The sequence below is a fragment of the Anolis sagrei genome, chromosome 6, assembly GCF_037176765.1.
Source record: "Anolis sagrei isolate rAnoSag1 chromosome 6, rAnoSag1.mat, whole genome shotgun sequence".
Lineage (NCBI taxonomy): Eukaryota > Metazoa > Chordata > Lepidosauria > Squamata > Dactyloidae > Anolis > Anolis sagrei.
Genome location: NC_090026.1, coordinates 51,072,999 through 51,089,292, shown reverse-complemented (window position 1 = coordinate 51,089,292; position 16,294 = coordinate 51,072,999). Strand labels below are relative to the sequence as shown.

The 16,294-nt window shown below is 40.4% G+C and overlaps 1 protein-coding gene across 4 annotated transcripts; it reads left to right on the top strand.

The window, feature by feature from the left end:
- The first annotated feature begins 1,462 nt into the window (after positions 1 to 1,462).
- MLX (MAX dimerization protein MLX) lies at positions 1,463 to 14,922 on the top strand. 4 transcript variants are annotated; one of them, XM_060781290.2, is made up of 8 exons: positions 1,463 to 1,566; positions 6,612 to 6,648; positions 7,545 to 7,634; positions 8,071 to 8,174; positions 9,135 to 9,234; positions 9,329 to 9,428; positions 10,629 to 10,830; positions 13,910 to 14,922. In XM_060781290.2, exons 1-8 carry the CDS (start codon positions 1,528 to 1,530, stop codon positions 13,964 to 13,966), a joined length of 729 nt encoding a protein of 242 aa, XP_060637273.2. In that variant the 5' UTR covers positions 1,463 to 1,527; the 3' UTR covers positions 13,967 to 14,922. The 4 variants fall into 4 exon arrangements, with proteins under 4 accessions (XP_060637273.2, XP_060637275.2, XP_067326213.1 ...); XM_067470112.1 differs by having other exon boundaries at positions 1,483 to 1,575; XM_060781292.2 differs by lacking the exon at positions 7,545 to 7,634.
- Positions 14,923 to 16,294: the final 1,372 nt, after the last annotated feature.

Below are 16,294 nucleotides of genomic sequence, written 5' to 3'. Positions count from 1 at the left end.
TGATACCGGCTAGACAGTGTAATTTCTCCAGTGGTGTAGGGCGCAGACACCCCGTGATAATGCGGCATGTCTCATTAAGAGCCACATCCACTGTTTTAGTGTGGTGTAATGAGTTCCACACTGGGCATGCATACTCAGCAGCAGAGTAGCATAGCACAAGGGCAGAGGTCTTCACTGTATCTGGTTGTGATCCCCAGGTTGTGCCAGTCAGCTTTCGTATGATATTGTTTCTAGCACCCACTTTTTACTTGATATTCAGGCAGTGCTTCTTGTAGGTCAGGGCACGGTCCAGAGTGACTCCCAGGTATTTGGGTGTGCTGCAATGCTCCAGTGGGATTCCTTCCTGGGCAATCCTCAGAGTTTGGGGTGCTTGTCTGTTCTTAAGGTGAAAGGCACATGTCTGTGTTTTGGATGGGTTGGGGATCAGCTGGTTTTCCCTGTAATAGGCAGTAAGAGCACCTAGAGCTTCAGAGAGCTTCTGTTCAACCATCTCAAAGCTCCCTGCTTGGGTGGTGATGGGCAGGATATAAATATATGACTTTGAGATCTTCCGGGGAGACCCTGCTCTCGATCCCGCCTGTTTCTCAAGCTCAGCTGGCGGGTACGAGAGATAGGGCCTTCTCGGTGGTGGCTCCTCGGCTGTGGAACGCCCTTCCTACGGACATTAGACTAGCACCATCTCTAATGGTATTCCACAAAAAAGGTGAAGACCTGGCTGTTTGAGCAGGTGTTCGAATAATTAGTGGAATGATTGGTTAATGAACACTGGAATGGAACAATGGATGACGAATCTGGAACATGTTTTTGATGACGAGACGATAGTGAATGGGTATTGTAGTAACTGTTTATTAATTGTGTAATGTGTTAGGTTGTTAACTGTTTCTATACTGTAACACTGAATTTTTGCTGTTCATATTTGTTGTGAACTGCTGTGAGTCGCCTTCGGGCTGAGAACAGCGGTATATAAGTAAGGTAAATAAATAAATAAATAAATAATAATATGAAATGAATTTTGTGCTTACTCTTTGTGTGGTTTCCTAATAAATAAAATTGGTGGTTTACTAAAGATATTATTAAACAAATGCTGAGGGATCTTGTAGTAAAGGGGACAAAGGCTGGATCTTCACTGGCCTATAATCCAGATTCAGAATGTGGATTAACTAAATTGAATCGGATTATAGTAATCTATACTGGCCTACAATCCAGATCAATGCAGTTTATCCACATTCTGAAGATGGATTACAGGGCAGCTTAGATTCAGCCGTAGTGACTGCAATTTCTGTCCCTCTCCATTAATTTTTCAGGATAACTCTCACTTCCGGTCTGGGGATGGTGTATTGCAATAGTAAACAGGAAATGACGTTGAAGACAAGCAGGTGGCTGCAGGATTTGTCCGGCAGAAGAGGAAAAACTACCTTTCCCAAAAACCTCTGCAGTTCGACGCGACTCTTCCGGGAGGACCCTCCCCCCAGCCCTGATTGGCCAGTGCCAGGAGGACACGTGACATTGTGGCCTAGCTGTGGGAAGATGGCGGAACCGTCCAGCGTCTCTTCGGAAAATGCTTGGGTAGGAAAAGTGAGTGGAGCTGGGAGGGGCTGGGCCTGGGTCTCGAAGTGCATCGCAGGCCTGTGGAGGTCAGGGACTTCCTTGTCCTTTCGGGCGAAGAAATGTAAAGTAGCCTCTGAGCATACGAAGAATGTCTCTTCAAACCTCAGCTTTGGCACCATTCCGTCTGCTAAACTAACCTTAGGCCAGTGCGTGAGAGAGGGGCTTCCTCTTTGTGTTATGTTTAGATTTACAAAGGGTTTAATTAAATCTTAAGTATAAACAATTCACCTGTTTTGAGGAGATGTTTAAGCAGCAGCTGCTGCGCCTACATTTGGCTGGCAGCCATTTGTGTTGCCATTTTTAATAATAATAATAATAATAACTAGCTGTACCCGCCACGCATTGCTGTGGCCAACCTTCCCTCCCTCTTTCTCTCCTTTCCCTCCTTCCTTTGCTCCCTCTTTCCTTCCTCCCTTTTTCTCCCCCCCTCTTCCTCTCCTTTCTTCTCTACCTCTTTCCTTCCTTTGTTTTTTTGCTTCCATTCTTCCTTCTGTCTTTCCTTCCCTCCCTCTTTCCTTCCTTTCCTCCTTTTCCTTTCCCTCTCTCCTTCCCTACCTCTTTCTTTCCTTTCCCCCTCCCGTTTTCTTTTCCTCTCTCTTTCTCTCCTTCCTTCCTTCTCTACCTCTTTCCTTCTTTTGTTTTTTTGCTTCCATTCTTCCTTCTGTCTTTCCTCCCCTCCCTCTTTCCTTCTTTTCCTTTCCCTCTCTCCTTCCCTACCTCTTTCTTTCCTTTCCCCCTCCCGTTTTCTTTCCCTCCCTCTTTCTCTCCTTCCTTCCTTCTCTACCTCTTTTCTTCCTTCTTTCGCTCTTTGCTTCCATGCTTCCTTCTCTCTTTCATTCTTTCTTTCCCTCTCTCTTTCTCTACTTCCTTCACTCCCTCTTTCCTTCTCTCCTTTCTTCCTTCTCTACCTCTTTCTTTCCTTCCTTCACTCTTTGCTTCCATCTTTCCTTCTTTCCTTCGCTCCCTCTTTCCTTCCTCACCCCCCCGTTCTTTTCCTTCTCCTTTCTCTCCTTTCTTCCTTCTCTACCTCTTTCCTTCCTTCACTTTTTGCTTCCATCCTTCCTTCTCTACCTCTTTCTTTCCTTCCCACCTCTTTCTCTCCTTTTTCCCTCCTTCCTTCATTCCCTCTTCCCTTTTCCTTTTTTTCTTCTCTCCTTCTTCCTTCTCTACCTCTTTCTTTCCTTCCCCCCTCCAGATTTCTTTTCCTCCCTCTTTCTTTCTATCCTTCCTTCCTTCTTTCTCCCCTTCCTTCCCCCCCTCTTCCTTTTTTCTGTATTGTCATTTAGCTTTTGGGTTTTTTTTTAAGTCCTTTCCAGTTTTTTTGGGGGGGGGGCATGGTGATTTATGAGTGATCACTTGTTGGTCTGTTAGGGGTATAGTGTCTAAATTTCATGTTAATTCATCCAGTAGTTTTTGAATTCTGTTAATCCCACAAACGAACATTACATTTTTATTTATATAGATAATAATAACTTTATTTTTATACCCCGCCAACCATCTCCCCAGGGAGACTCGGGGCGGCTTACAAAGGACAAGCCCCAAAATTACAAATAAAACACACATTTAAAAACATCAGGTAAAATATAAAAACAAACACAATTGTAAGCAATATCAAACAATATGGCTGAGAAAAAATATAGCTGAGGTTTAGGTGCCTTGCATGCAATACATCCTGAAGAGGAGCGCAAGGAAAGTGCAACAATCAAGTAGATAGGACTAGGAATAGTGTCATCAAAGTGTTGAGGTGGATGATAAGAGGGCCAAACATAAAGTGCAGGAAAAAGTTACAGGTTGACTGTTTAATTGAAAGCTTACCGGAATATCAAGTTTTTTAGTTGACACCAGAAAGAGGACAAAGTAGGAGCCTGTCTGATTTCCCTAGGCAGGGAATTCCGGGGGGGGGGGGGGGGGGGGACCGGTTCTTTTTCTATTTTTATATATTTAGTATTTTTTGTATTTCCATATGGATCTCTGTCCTAAACTTTTTTGCTTTTGAAGAGGTCCACCAAATGTGGAAAAATGTTCCAGTTTGTTGCCCACATTTCCAACATTTGTCTGAAGTGTTTTTATAACATTTTGACATTTTGTAAGGGGTTAAGTACCACCTATAGCAGTTGTTATGTTGGCAATTTCTTCCTGGATGTTGGTCTTCAAATCTTGTAGGGTCCTTGGACGGTTCACATAAACACCGGATTTCAAAAACTCCCCAAGGAAAAAAATCACAAGGGGCCAAATCTGGAGAGCGGGCTGACAACTCCAAATCCGCTCGAAAAGTAGGCCTCAATGGCAAAAGCACGCTCCTCACTGTTCCAACGCATGATGTGCGACTGAACTGTGTCAGGACAAAACTTTATACTCCCGCCTCTCAAACGAGACCACTAGCACTCCTCTACGTCTTCAACCGACTGAATGGCGCGCATTTTAAAAAAGGAAGTTATGCTGCCTCACCCTGGAAGAAATGAATAAAGATTCTATGAATGGGGGCTCTGAGGTTAAACCCCAATTTGGACCACATAGGGATATTTGAAGAAGAAGAAAATTGATATTTTGGCTCACACTTTTCCATTGTGTTGTTATCTTTTACAAGGGTTGAGGTTAGTTTTCTACTTATATATATCATAACAGGAAGGCTGGGTGTGGTCCCCCTGAACAGCAGTCTTCTAATGCAGAAATACCAGAACTTAACACAAGCATTTGTTTTAGGAAGGATATACTGCAACATTTCTTTGTACAGTAGAGTCTCACTTATCCAACATAACCAGGCCGGCAGAACATTGGATAAGCGAAAATGTTGGACAATAAGTAGGGATTAAGGAAAAGCCTATTAAAACCTCAAATTATGTTATGATTTTACAAATTAAGCAACAAAACATTATGTTTTACAACAAATCGACAGAAAAAGCAGTTCAACACATGGTAACATTATGCAGCAATTACTGTATTTATTAATTTAGCACCAAAACATTGCAATGTATTGAAACAGTTGTGGATCTGGGCAAGAGGCAGACTGAATTGGATAGTACAAAATGCTGGATGAGCGAAGGTTGGATAAGCGAGACTCTACTGTAGTTCCCTTTTTTCCATCTTTGAGTAGCAGAGTCTAGAAGTGAAATAGTCAAAACCAGGATAGTAGTTTCTGTACCCTTGTAGGCAGCCCCAGTAGACACATATTTCAAAGAAAAATAAACAAATCCCACAATAGAATGCAAAGTGACTTTCAGAATGCAGAAGTGTCAGTTAAAAGGGGGAAAGTGAGGAGATTGGAAACTTGCAGGGAGGTGAGAAAGGTAAATAGGCTGCTTTAGCATCTACTAACAAATACATTTTCTAGGGAACAGATTTAAAATTGTGAGTTTGTACGTGGTGTTAATTCTAAACCTTTGTTTTCTGAATGGTGTAAGAATTTTTCAGAGAGAAGTACAAGGCCCCTTCTATACTGCCAGATAATTCAGGTTATCAAAGCAGAAAATCCACATTATCTGATTCCACACTGCCATAGTTCAAAGCAGATAATGTGGATTTTATACAGCTGTGTAGAAGGGGCCTAAGAGAAAAGGACTGTGGCTTCTTCAGTACTCTTCAAATTACTTTTGACAGTTAAAGCTTGTGCACCAGCTGCACCCGTACCTTGGAAAGTCTGATCTGGCTACGGTGGTCCACGCTCTGGTCACATCCCAAATAGATTACTGCAATGCACTCTACGTGGGGCTGCCTTTGAAGACGTTTCAGGAACTGCAGTTAGTCCAATGGGCGGCAGCTAGATTACTAACACGAGCTACATACAGGGAGCATACCACCCCCCTGCTACGTCAGCTCCACTGGCTGCCTGTCCACTTCCGAGCAAAATTCAAAGTGCTGGTTTGGACCTATAAAGCTCTATACCAGGGATCTACAAACTTTTTAAACAGAGGGCCAGGTCACAGTTCCTCAAACTGTTGGAGGGCCGGGTTATAATTTAAAAAAACAAACATGAATGAAGATGCATTCTGTGCATATCTTATTTGTAGTGTAAAAACACATAAAAACAATACAATAATAAAAATGAGGAACAATGTTAACAAATACAAACTTATTTGTATTCCAATGGGAAGTGTAGGCCTGCTTTTGGCTGATGAGATAGAATTGTTGTTGTGTGCTTTCAAGTCGTTTCAGAGTTAGGTTGACCCTGAGCGAGGGCCGGGTAAATGACCTCGGAGGGCCACATCTGGCCCCCGGGCTTTAGTTTGAGGACCCCTGCTCTATATGGTTCTGGCCCAGCTTACTTGTCCAAATACATCTACCTCTACGTCCCACCTCTTAACTTAAGATCATCTGGGGAGGCCCTGCTCTCGCTCCCACCAACATCACAAATGCGGCTGATGGGGACGAGAGACAGGGCCTTCTCGGTGGTAGCCCCCTGCTTGTGGAACGCGCTGCCGAGTGAGATACAATCTATCCCATCACTCCTGGCTTTTAGGAAGAAAGTAAAATCGTGGCTATGGGACCAGGCTTTCGGTCAGCAGATATAAATTAGCACTTTAGTGGAAATGGATTGGAAAGACGATTTACATGAGGATACGATTCTGTTTGGTAACAAATGTTTTTTATACTGTTTAATTAATGGTTTATGTATTTTAATGGTTTGATGGTTTGTTTAATAGTTATTGTATTAATTGTTCATGTGACGGCATCGAATTGCTGCCTATGTAAGCCGTCCTGAGTTCCCCTTTTGGGGTAGAGAAGAGACAGGATATAAATACCAGAAATAAATTATATAGCTAGAAGTAATACTCACTTTCGCCTATGACAAAGCAAGGCTACTTTAATTTATTAATTATCAATTGGTTGCTCTTATTTATTTGTTGAACACGCTGATTGATTATTTTCTCCATGGAAGCATACAGTTCAGTTTTAGAAAACTTTGGAGAAGCCTATTCATAACTAGACTCAGTTTAATGAGTCATTATATATCTCAAATAAAAGTTGGGTGCTAATTTTCTCTCTCCTTTTGTGACTTAAACCAGGTCGAGTCTTCTTTTAGTGACAACGGGCTAGATCCCGGTAAGTGTCTGGTGGCCTTCTCATAAAATATTATTTGTTGTTTCTTTTTTCCTCTATTTGACCCTGGTTTTTAGTGTGAACTGTTTCTAGCATGGTGACATTATATAAATTTATTGTCGGATTCATGGCCGGAATCACTGGGTTGTTGTAGGTTTTTTCAGGCTATATGGCCATGTTCTAGAGGCATTTTCTCCTGATGTTTCACCTGCATCTATGGCAAGCATCCTCAGAGGTTGTGAGGTCACAACTTCTGAGGATGCTTGCCATAGATGCAGGCGAAACGTCAGGAGAAAATGCCTCTAGAACATGGCCATATAGCCTGAAAAAACCTATAACAACCCATTATATAAATTTTCAGTTGGTATAAATGTCTAGCCATAATTTGTGGTTGTTACCAACTCTTTAACCCCTTGAGTCTTCTTAGTTCAGGGAATACATGGCCTTATTTAACCTCGTATTGTACTTCAGAATCTGAAGCAGTGTCAGTCAGCATGACGTCTTTTCCTTGCTTTATTTTTATCTGTAACCTGTCAATATGAAGTCATTTAATAGAAAAGGCCATTGTGTGTGGGGGGAGAGGGGGGAGGCAGTTCATTGTGACCAAATTGTGGGCCCTTTTTGTCATTTACTGTTGTGCATAGAACACTTACAATTTATATAATATGCAACACTGTTGTGTACCAATAAATATAGACTAGCTCCTGGTTGCATAATTGACATCAGTTATCCCAGTTAGAATCCATGAATAGTTTATAAACATGCTGTGAAAGTGCAGGGAAATATATTTTTCTCCTTCAGTCGGTTTAACTGCAAGCACAGAAAGGTGGCTGAAATTAAGGGGCATACTGGATTATTTTGAATATGCACCCTCATATACTTTGGTGTTTATCCTCCAGCACTCTTCGTTGAAAGCAGGAGAAAAGGGAGTATTGTATCAAGAGCTAACAGCATTGGCTCAACCAGTGCCTCTTCAGTACCAAATACAGGTATGGCCCACTGGCTCCCCTTTCAAGTGAAAGTATCAGTTTTCTCCCAATTGTTCAGTGAACTCTTGCATTATATATGGCTGACTGTGGGGCTAGAAAGAAGAGAGGTAACCTTAGAAATCAGAATCAGCAGGCCTGTAGTTGTTTATATGTGACATTTAGAAGATGTGCTCCTTATATTCTGGGACTGAACTTGGTTGACCTCCTACCCTTCCTTCCATGGCACTCATGAAAGTACGACAATGGCAATATATAAAGAATGGTCCATAAAGAAGAAATCTGAGACTGACTAGGGCTGTTCTTATTCAAATGCTAGTTCTTACCAGGCTCTCATCTCTTAGTAATTTGAGTCTTGTGAAATATTGTAGTTGTTGAGAGGCCTCAACAAGTATTTCCTTGGGCTGCTCAGACAAGAAAAATTGTTCTCCTTCTACAGATGATGAGGACTCAGATTACCAAGAAACCTACAAAGAAACGTATAAGGACCGTCGTCGACGTGCACACACACAGGCTGAGCAGAAGCGAAGGGATGCCATCAAAGTGAGAACTTGAGATGAGCTGCTAGCTATGCTTGAGTACTCTTTTCCTTCATTCTTTCTGCAACATGTTTGTGTTGATCCCATATCAAAGGGGAAATTTGTTTATTGTGTCAGGACAAACCAAACAGTTGTATTGCATTTTTTAACAAACAAACAAAACACAAAGTTTGCAAGCTTGGTAGTTGATTAAATGTCCTTTGACCTGTAGCTGGCCACTTGGAGTGCCTCTGGTGTTGCCGCAAGAAGGTCCTCCATTGTGCATGTAGCAGGGCTCAGGTTGCATTGCAGCAGGTGGTCTGTAGTTTGCTCTTCTCCACACTCACATGTTGTGGATTCCACTTTGTAGCCCCATTTCTTAAGGTTGGCTCTGCATCTCGTGGTGCCAGAGCTCAGTCTGTTCAGTGCCCTCCAGTCTTCTGTGTGCCCAGGGGGAGTCTCCCATTTGGTATCAGCCATTGGTTGAGGTTCTGGGTTTGAGCCTGCCACTTTTGGACTCTCGCTTGCTGGGGTGTTCCAGCGAGTGTCTCTGTAGATCTTAGAAAACTATTTCTTGATTTAAGTCGTTGACGTGCTGGCTGATACCCAAAAAGGGGATGAGCTGGAGATGTCACTGCCTTGGTCCTTTCACTATTGGCTGCTACTTCCTGGCGGATGTCAGGTGGGGCAATGCCGGCTAAACAGTGTAATTTCTCCTGTGGTGTAGGGCGCAGACACCCTGTGATAATGCGGCATGTCTCATTAAGAGCCACATCTACTGTTTTAGTGTGGTGAGATGTGTTCCACACTGGGCATGCGTACTCAGCAGCAGAGTAGCATAGCGCAAGGGCAGATGTCTTCACTGTGTCTGGTTGTGATCCCCAGGTTGTGCCAGTCAGAGGGGAAAGGGGACTGGTTATAGTCAATCTTTTTGTCAAGAGGAACTGTCTTGTTTTGCGTTATTGTTGCTCTGTCTCTCCCACAGAAAGGCTATGATGATTTGCAATCGATTGTACCAACATGCCAGCATCAGGATTTCTCACTAGGTTCTCAGAAGCTGAGCAAGGCAATTGTGCTGCAAAAAAGTGAGTTGAACCAGACAGGGAGAAATTGCTTTTACATCCCATCTTGGTAAGACTCCCTGTGGTTGCTGAACCATTTCTTTTGTTTGATCCACAGCTATTGATTATATTCAGTTCTTGCACAAGGAAAAGAAGAAGCAGGAGGAAGAAGTCACTACGCTCCGGAAAGATGTGATGGCGTTGAAAATCATGAAAATGTAAGATGCAGACATAGGGACGCAATTCTTCAATAGCCACTGACCTCAGAGTATCCATATTCTCCAAATTTATTGTCAATTTAGGCAAGGAATACGCAGAGGTGATTTTGTCAGTTCCTTCCTCTGAAATACAGACTACACCCTGTATTCATTGGTAGTCTTCTATCCAAGTACTAACTCTGTTTGGCTTCCAAGATCAGACAGGATTTGGTGCATTTAGAGTAGGGTCCTCAAACAAAGGCCCAGGAGCTGGGTACGATCCTCCATGTTTATTTACCTGGCCCTCGCGCAGGTTCAACTGAAACTACCGGAAAGTCTGAAACTACCTGAAAGCACACAACAACAACAATCCTATCTCATTAGCCAAAAGCAGGCCCACACTTCCCATTGAAATACTAATAAGTTTATATTTATCTATTTAAATAAAAATATAATGTTCGTTTGTGGGATTAACATAACTCAAAAACTACTTTGCGAATTGACACCAAATTTGGACACAATACACCTATCAAGCCAACAAGTGACTATCACTCATGAAAACATTGAAAAACATACTAGAAGAGACTTAAAAAGTAAAAAAAAATTACAACGCGTGCACAAAACCACACACACATATTTATATATGTAAATGCAAACACACATATATACATACATACATATACACAAATATATACCCACACAAAACACATATACACAGACTAGGCCACAGCATTGCGGGGCAGTGGATAGCTAGTTAATATAATAAGTTTATATTTGTTAAAAATGTTCTTCGGTTTAATTATTGTATTGTTTTTAAATGGTTTCTTGCACTACAAATATTTGTTAAAATTTTTCTTCATTTTAATTATTGTATTGTTTTTAAGTTTGGTTTTTTTTGCAATACAAATTAGATATATGCAGTGTGCATAGGAATTCCTTCATGTTTCTCTTTTTCAAATTATAATCCGGCCCTCCAACAGTTTGAGGGACAGTGACTTGGCCCTCTGTTTAAAAAGTTTGAGGACCCCTGATTTAGAGTATTTAGGTTCCTTGTTTATCTTTATGGAGCAGCAAATGCATCCTATCTTTAAGGAGCTTATGTTTTTCCTCTGTAATGTGATGATTTGGTATATGAAACATTCCAAGTTAGAATAAACTTTCCCAATCTGCATTTTCTGTGTTGTTTCTCTTAATTCCACCGACCACATTTCTGCCTTTTAGAAACTATGAGCAGATTGTGAAAGCTCACCAGGACAATCCAAATGAAGGCAAGAACCAGGTCTCTGATCAGGTGAAGTTTAACGTGTTCCAAGGAATCATGGACTCCTTGTTCCAGTCCTTCAATGCCTCCATCTCCGTGACAAGTTTTCAGGAGCTCTCCGCATGTGTCTTCAGCTGGATAGAAGAGCACTGCAAGCCACAGGTAACTAGAGATGGGGTTAGTAGTGACATATAACCAAGATTCACTTCATTTTATCACTTAATTTGATCATGCCAGTCTTCCTGGACCCAGTGCTTCATTCCCTTGCAAACAGATTGTGACTTTGTAAAGCAAGGCCCTTTGAAGTGGCTTCCTTTCTTTTTCTACCATTGGCCTGCATCAAACAATCACCTATTATGTTTCTCCCTCCCTGATGAGGAACTCTCTTATGCTTCACAATACAATATAATCCTTTAAAATTTCTTCCTCTTCATTGTCACAGCACTGTATACTGAAAATGGTTAATTCTACAGTAGAAGGCAAGGTTAAAATCAGGGTAAAGGGCTCAGCTTCTGGGGGAGGATGAGACTGTCAAATACTTATTTATTTATTTAAAACTTTTATATCCTGATCTTCTCACCTCCGTAGAGGGACTCAGACTGGCTTACAGCAAGCATTCAATGCTACTAATACAAGTTAAAACATCATACAACAATACAAGATTAAAATATATAGAGATAAAATACATATATACCAAATGGCCACAGTAAAATAATGTTCAACTCAGTCTGCATATGTGGTCACTCACTTTGGTCTGTAATCATCTTGGCCATTATTCTGGGAATGCTTCATTCAATAACCAGGATTTCACCAGCCTCCTGAAGGACAAGAGGGAGGGGGCAGATCTAATCTTGCTCGGGAGAGAGTTCCATAGCCAAGGGGCCACCACAGGGAAGGCCCTGTCTCTTGTTCCCTTTTGTGGTGGGACCGAGAGCAGGGCCTCTCCGGAAGATCTTAATGTCCTTGATGGTTCATAGGGGAGAATACGTTCGGACAGGTAAACTGGGCCGGAACCGTATAGGGATTTATAGGTTAAAACCAGCACTTTGAATTGTGCTCAGAAGCTAGTGGAGCTGGTGCAGCAAGGGAGTTGTGCGCTCCCTGTACCCAGCTCCCGTCAGTAGCCTGGCTGCAGAGTGCTGGACTAATTACAGCTTCTGGGCAGTCTTCAGAGGCAACCCCACGTAGAGAGCGTTAATCTATACGGTAGTATATGCAGTAATCTATACGGGATGTAACCAGAGCGTGGACCACCGTGGCCAAGTCATATTGGCTCTGTTTGAAAGCAAGGTGGCTCCGCTGCTCCTACTCTCCTCCAGGGGAATAATTTTGATGTATTTTTTTTAATCTTAAAAAGTGCTATTGCTTCTCCTTCTGTCCCTGAAAATCCTAGCTAGAGAAGTTAGAACTCTGTATTTAAAGATGCATGGTGCTGCAAACAGATATCTCAACATGGTCCTCTGTGGGCTACAGCAGATTTAGAAAGGACAAGTTAACTATACTACATCCTGTGCTACAAGATTTCAGGTTGTCCTAGAATCCCTTATTTGGTATGATAGTTGACTTCTCCTTTTCCTTTGTTTTTTTTAAAAAAAATAATTTTATTAAGAAAAAATGTTCCAAAAAATAAGAGCAGAGTAGAATGAGGGAACGAGAATTACTGAACAAAATAAAAACCAACCAACCAAACAAAAAAAAACACACCACCTAATAAAACCCCAAAATTTGAAATAAAAAAAGGAAAATTATAGAATACATCAAAAGAGTGGGAACAATTTTATTATTAGAAAAGTTGGAAATAAGGAGAGAGAAAAGAAAAGAAAACCCTATTTAAAAATGATCCTAAAAGGACCTAAAAAAGAAAAAAATTAATTGTATTGACTTCCATTCTTCTCACTATCAACCTCAAAAAAAAAGTTGTCTTTAGATCATTCCTAGAATAAGTTTTTTCCCCTCAAATAAAGAGTTACAAACTTAATTGTTGACCTCATTTTTTATATATTCATCGAAGGTTGTCCAATCCGTCCTTTTTACACCTTGACCATTATTTTGTCTTAATAAAAATGTCAGTTCATCCATGTCCTTTATTTCCATTACTTTGTCTACCCATTGTGATTTGGAGGGAGTTGAATCCGGTTTCCATGATTTTGCAAAAACTATTCTCGCCGCCATAACGAAAAAAGTGAAAAGTTTATCCAAATTAGTGTCTTTAAAGGTCTCCCTTTCAAACATTCCTAAAAGATAAAGCTCAGGTTTCACTGAAAAGTCAATTATTAAATTTGTTTACACTCTATATGTACCATTTTCCAGTATTCTTTTGTTCTCTCACAGGTCCACCACTTATGGTTATATAAGCCTTCATGAACTTTACATTTCCAACACTTATTGTCCATATTTTTATACATCATCCCTAATCTTTTAGGTGTCATATACCATCTATGTAGCATTTTTAACCAATTTTCCTTCAGATCGGTGGCATCTCTGTGTACGAACCCACACGATCTCTTCGCTCATCTGGAGAGGTCCTGCTCACGATCCCACCTGCATCGCAAGCACGATTGGTGCGAACGAGGGATAGGGCTTTCTCGGTGGTGGCCCCTCGACTGGAACTCTCTCCCTAAGGACATCAGGCAGGCCCCGTCGCTAGCAGACTTTAGGAGGAGCTTGAAAATGTGGTTGTTCCAGTGTGCCTTCCCAGAATAAGGATACTCCTAGCATTATGTCCCAACGCACTTTATCAGAGATCCAGGATATCTGCATGCCCATGGTCACGCCCAGCACTTTTTAATTTTAATTATTACATTTGGCCCTACCATTGATTTTAATTGCGTCATTGTGTGTTATTAATGTTATTGCTTTGTTTTTTGAGTTATTTTGTTGTTGTTTTTACTATTGTATTTGGGCTCGGCCTCTTGTAAGTCGCACCGAGTCCTTCGGGAGATGGTAGCGGGGTACAAATAAAGGATTATTATTATTATTATTATTATTATATGTATAATTTAGACGTTTTTTTCCAAATTTGTCCCCATTCCCTTCTAAGGAGGAAGCCAGCTCACTTACTGATGTTTTTTTCATAGTCCTTATTCTGTGTGAGCTCTTGTGCCAGATACACTGTTTGGTAATTATACAGATGATGGCCTCCTTCCCATCTGATCTGGGCACAAATGTAAAAAGAGATTCTCCAAAAGTTGTTTAACCTGATCCAGTGTGCTGTCAGCTTATTTGGTTTCTTTTTCCACAGACCTTACGAGACATTGTCATTGGTGTCTTGCAACAATTGAAGAGCCAGCTCTACTGACCCCATGAAGACAGTTTAGGACATTGCATCTTGGAACTATGTGGTCAGGCTTGGATTTTGCCATTAATTCCTCTTCAAGCCTTTTATGGGACTACTGGTTGTGATTAGCCCTCCTTTCAGCCTGAACTCCTCAAGTGAGCAAGAAATTCACTGTCTATTGGTGAAAATTAACTGCTGCTGTACTCAATTTCAGGTCTTGGCCCTGTTCAGCAGTTTGATCCAGCTTGTCCTGATAGGAATCTGTAGCAAAGCAGCCATGTTGTTTAAAATGATCTTAGCTCCTTTTATAAGGACAGTGAAATACTAGGAGCTTAGCTGTTTTTAGACTTCCCTTTTTCTTAGAGCAGCAGCTGAGCTTTTTACATTCGTGGCACTAAAATGTTGAACTTGGTTTAACTGGCATTAGCTAGGTTGGGAAGTTGAAAGTAGGGCTGTTCATGTACATAGACTTAGTAGACACACAATGAGCTTGCATAGCATTTGCTTTGAGTTAAGGGCTGATTTATGCAACAAACTGTTGTATTTTGCATACTGCCTTTTGTTAGTCCTGCAGAGGAGCAATAATCCGTGGTACTTCAGAAGCCATTACCTCAAAGTCCTATGTAACCTACAGTCCAATTTCTTAGTGTCCTTATTGAATTGCTGGATCTACTCACAGGCACAGTTTGCCTTCAGTGTACAAATAAATCCACAGATTTTGTTAGCACAGGATACAGACTTGCATACCTAGTAATGCAGTAAAATGAGCCTAAGCTAATCCACCTCTGCAACTTCTGCTTTCTGTTTATTAACTAAAAAGTATGTCATTTTTAAAACACACACTGCTTTCTGGCTCTGCTGCTGGTTGGTGGAGAAGGACTCTGGTTTAGACAGACCTCACTCATGAAAATTAAACTATTTTTTTATCATAACAAGCAACAAGCAATTCTAATAAATTTTGCTAAGTGTTTCAGTTATGTTGGTGTTCTTGCTTAATTTGTTTTTAAAATACCGTATATACTCGAGTATAAGCCGACCCGAATATAAGCCAAGGCACCTAATTTTACCACAAAAATTGGGAAAAAGTATTGACTTGAATATAAGCCGAGGGTGGGAAATGCAGCAGCTACTGGTCAATTTCAAAATAAAACTAGATACCAATAAAATTACATTAAATGAGGTACCAGCAGGTTAAATATTTTTGAATATTTACATAAAACTATCCAGCTCTGATGAAACCACTATTCTAGCCTCCTTCAATGTAAATATGCTTATGTATCCTTCCAATAATAATAAAGGGAGCAAAATAATAAATTTAATAACAATAATAAATAGAGTAAAATAATAAATGTAATAATATCAATAATAGAGTAAAATAATACATGTAATAAAAATAATAATAGAGTAATAACCTAAATATAATAAAAATAATACTAATAACAGAGTAAAATAATAAATAACCTTGGCTCAAGTATAAGCCGAGGGGATCTTTTTCAGCCTAAAAAAGGGGCTGAAAAACTAGGCTTATACTCAAGTATATACAGTAGTAGAAAATCTCTGGTACTTAATGCATCTGAAAGCTTAACATAGGAGCACTTCCCCCTCTTTAAATGTAGTAATCCAATAACTATCGGCTAGAACAAGGCTCCTCAAACTTTTTAAGCAGAGGGCCAGGTCACAGCCCCTCAAACTGTTGGAGGGCCAGATTATAATTTGAAAAAAACAAACAAACCTATGAATGAATTCCTATGCACACTGCACATATTTTATTTGTAGTGCAAAAAAAACCCACTTAAAAACTACAATAATTAAAATGAAGAACAATTTTAACAAATATAAACTTATTAGTATTTCAATGGGAAGTGTGAGCCTGCTTTTGGTTGAAGAGATAGGATTGTTATTGTTGTTGTTGTGTATGTTGAAATCATTTCAGACTTAGGTTGACCCTGAGCGAGGGCCGGGCAAATGACTTTGGAGGGCCTTATCTGGCCCCCGGGCCTTAGTTTGAGGACCCCTGTGCTAGAGTGTCAAATTAGCATAAAAATAACACAGCTGTAACTCCATAACAAAACTTCAAAAGAAACTCCTTCTAGAAGTTAAGTCTGAAAGTGACCTATTTGTGTTATCTCATTAGCTGACAAAATTATCTTTATTTATTTATGGCATTTATATGCCGCCCTTCTCACCCCGAAGGGGACTCAGAGCGGCTTACAAGATATAATTTCATACAATATATTATATTATTAGCATAGTACAATATCAGTATTATATATTACTATATTGCACTAAACCATTATATTGTAATATTATTAGTAATATTACATGTAATGTAAATATATAATTATAATT

Coding starts and splice junctions, on each gene's coding strand:
- MLX (XM_067470112.1), top strand. CDS start 1,528: ATGGCGGAACCGTCCAGCGTCTCTTCGGAAAATGCTTGGGTAGGAAAA. Junction 1,576..6,611: donor AAAATGCTTGGGTAGGAAAA/GTGAGTGGAGCT, acceptor GACTTAAACCAG/GTCGAGTCTTCTTTTAGTGA. Junction 9,429..10,628: donor GCGTTGAAAATCATGAAAAT/GTAAGATGCAGA, acceptor TCTGCCTTTTAG/AAACTATGAGCAGATTGTGA.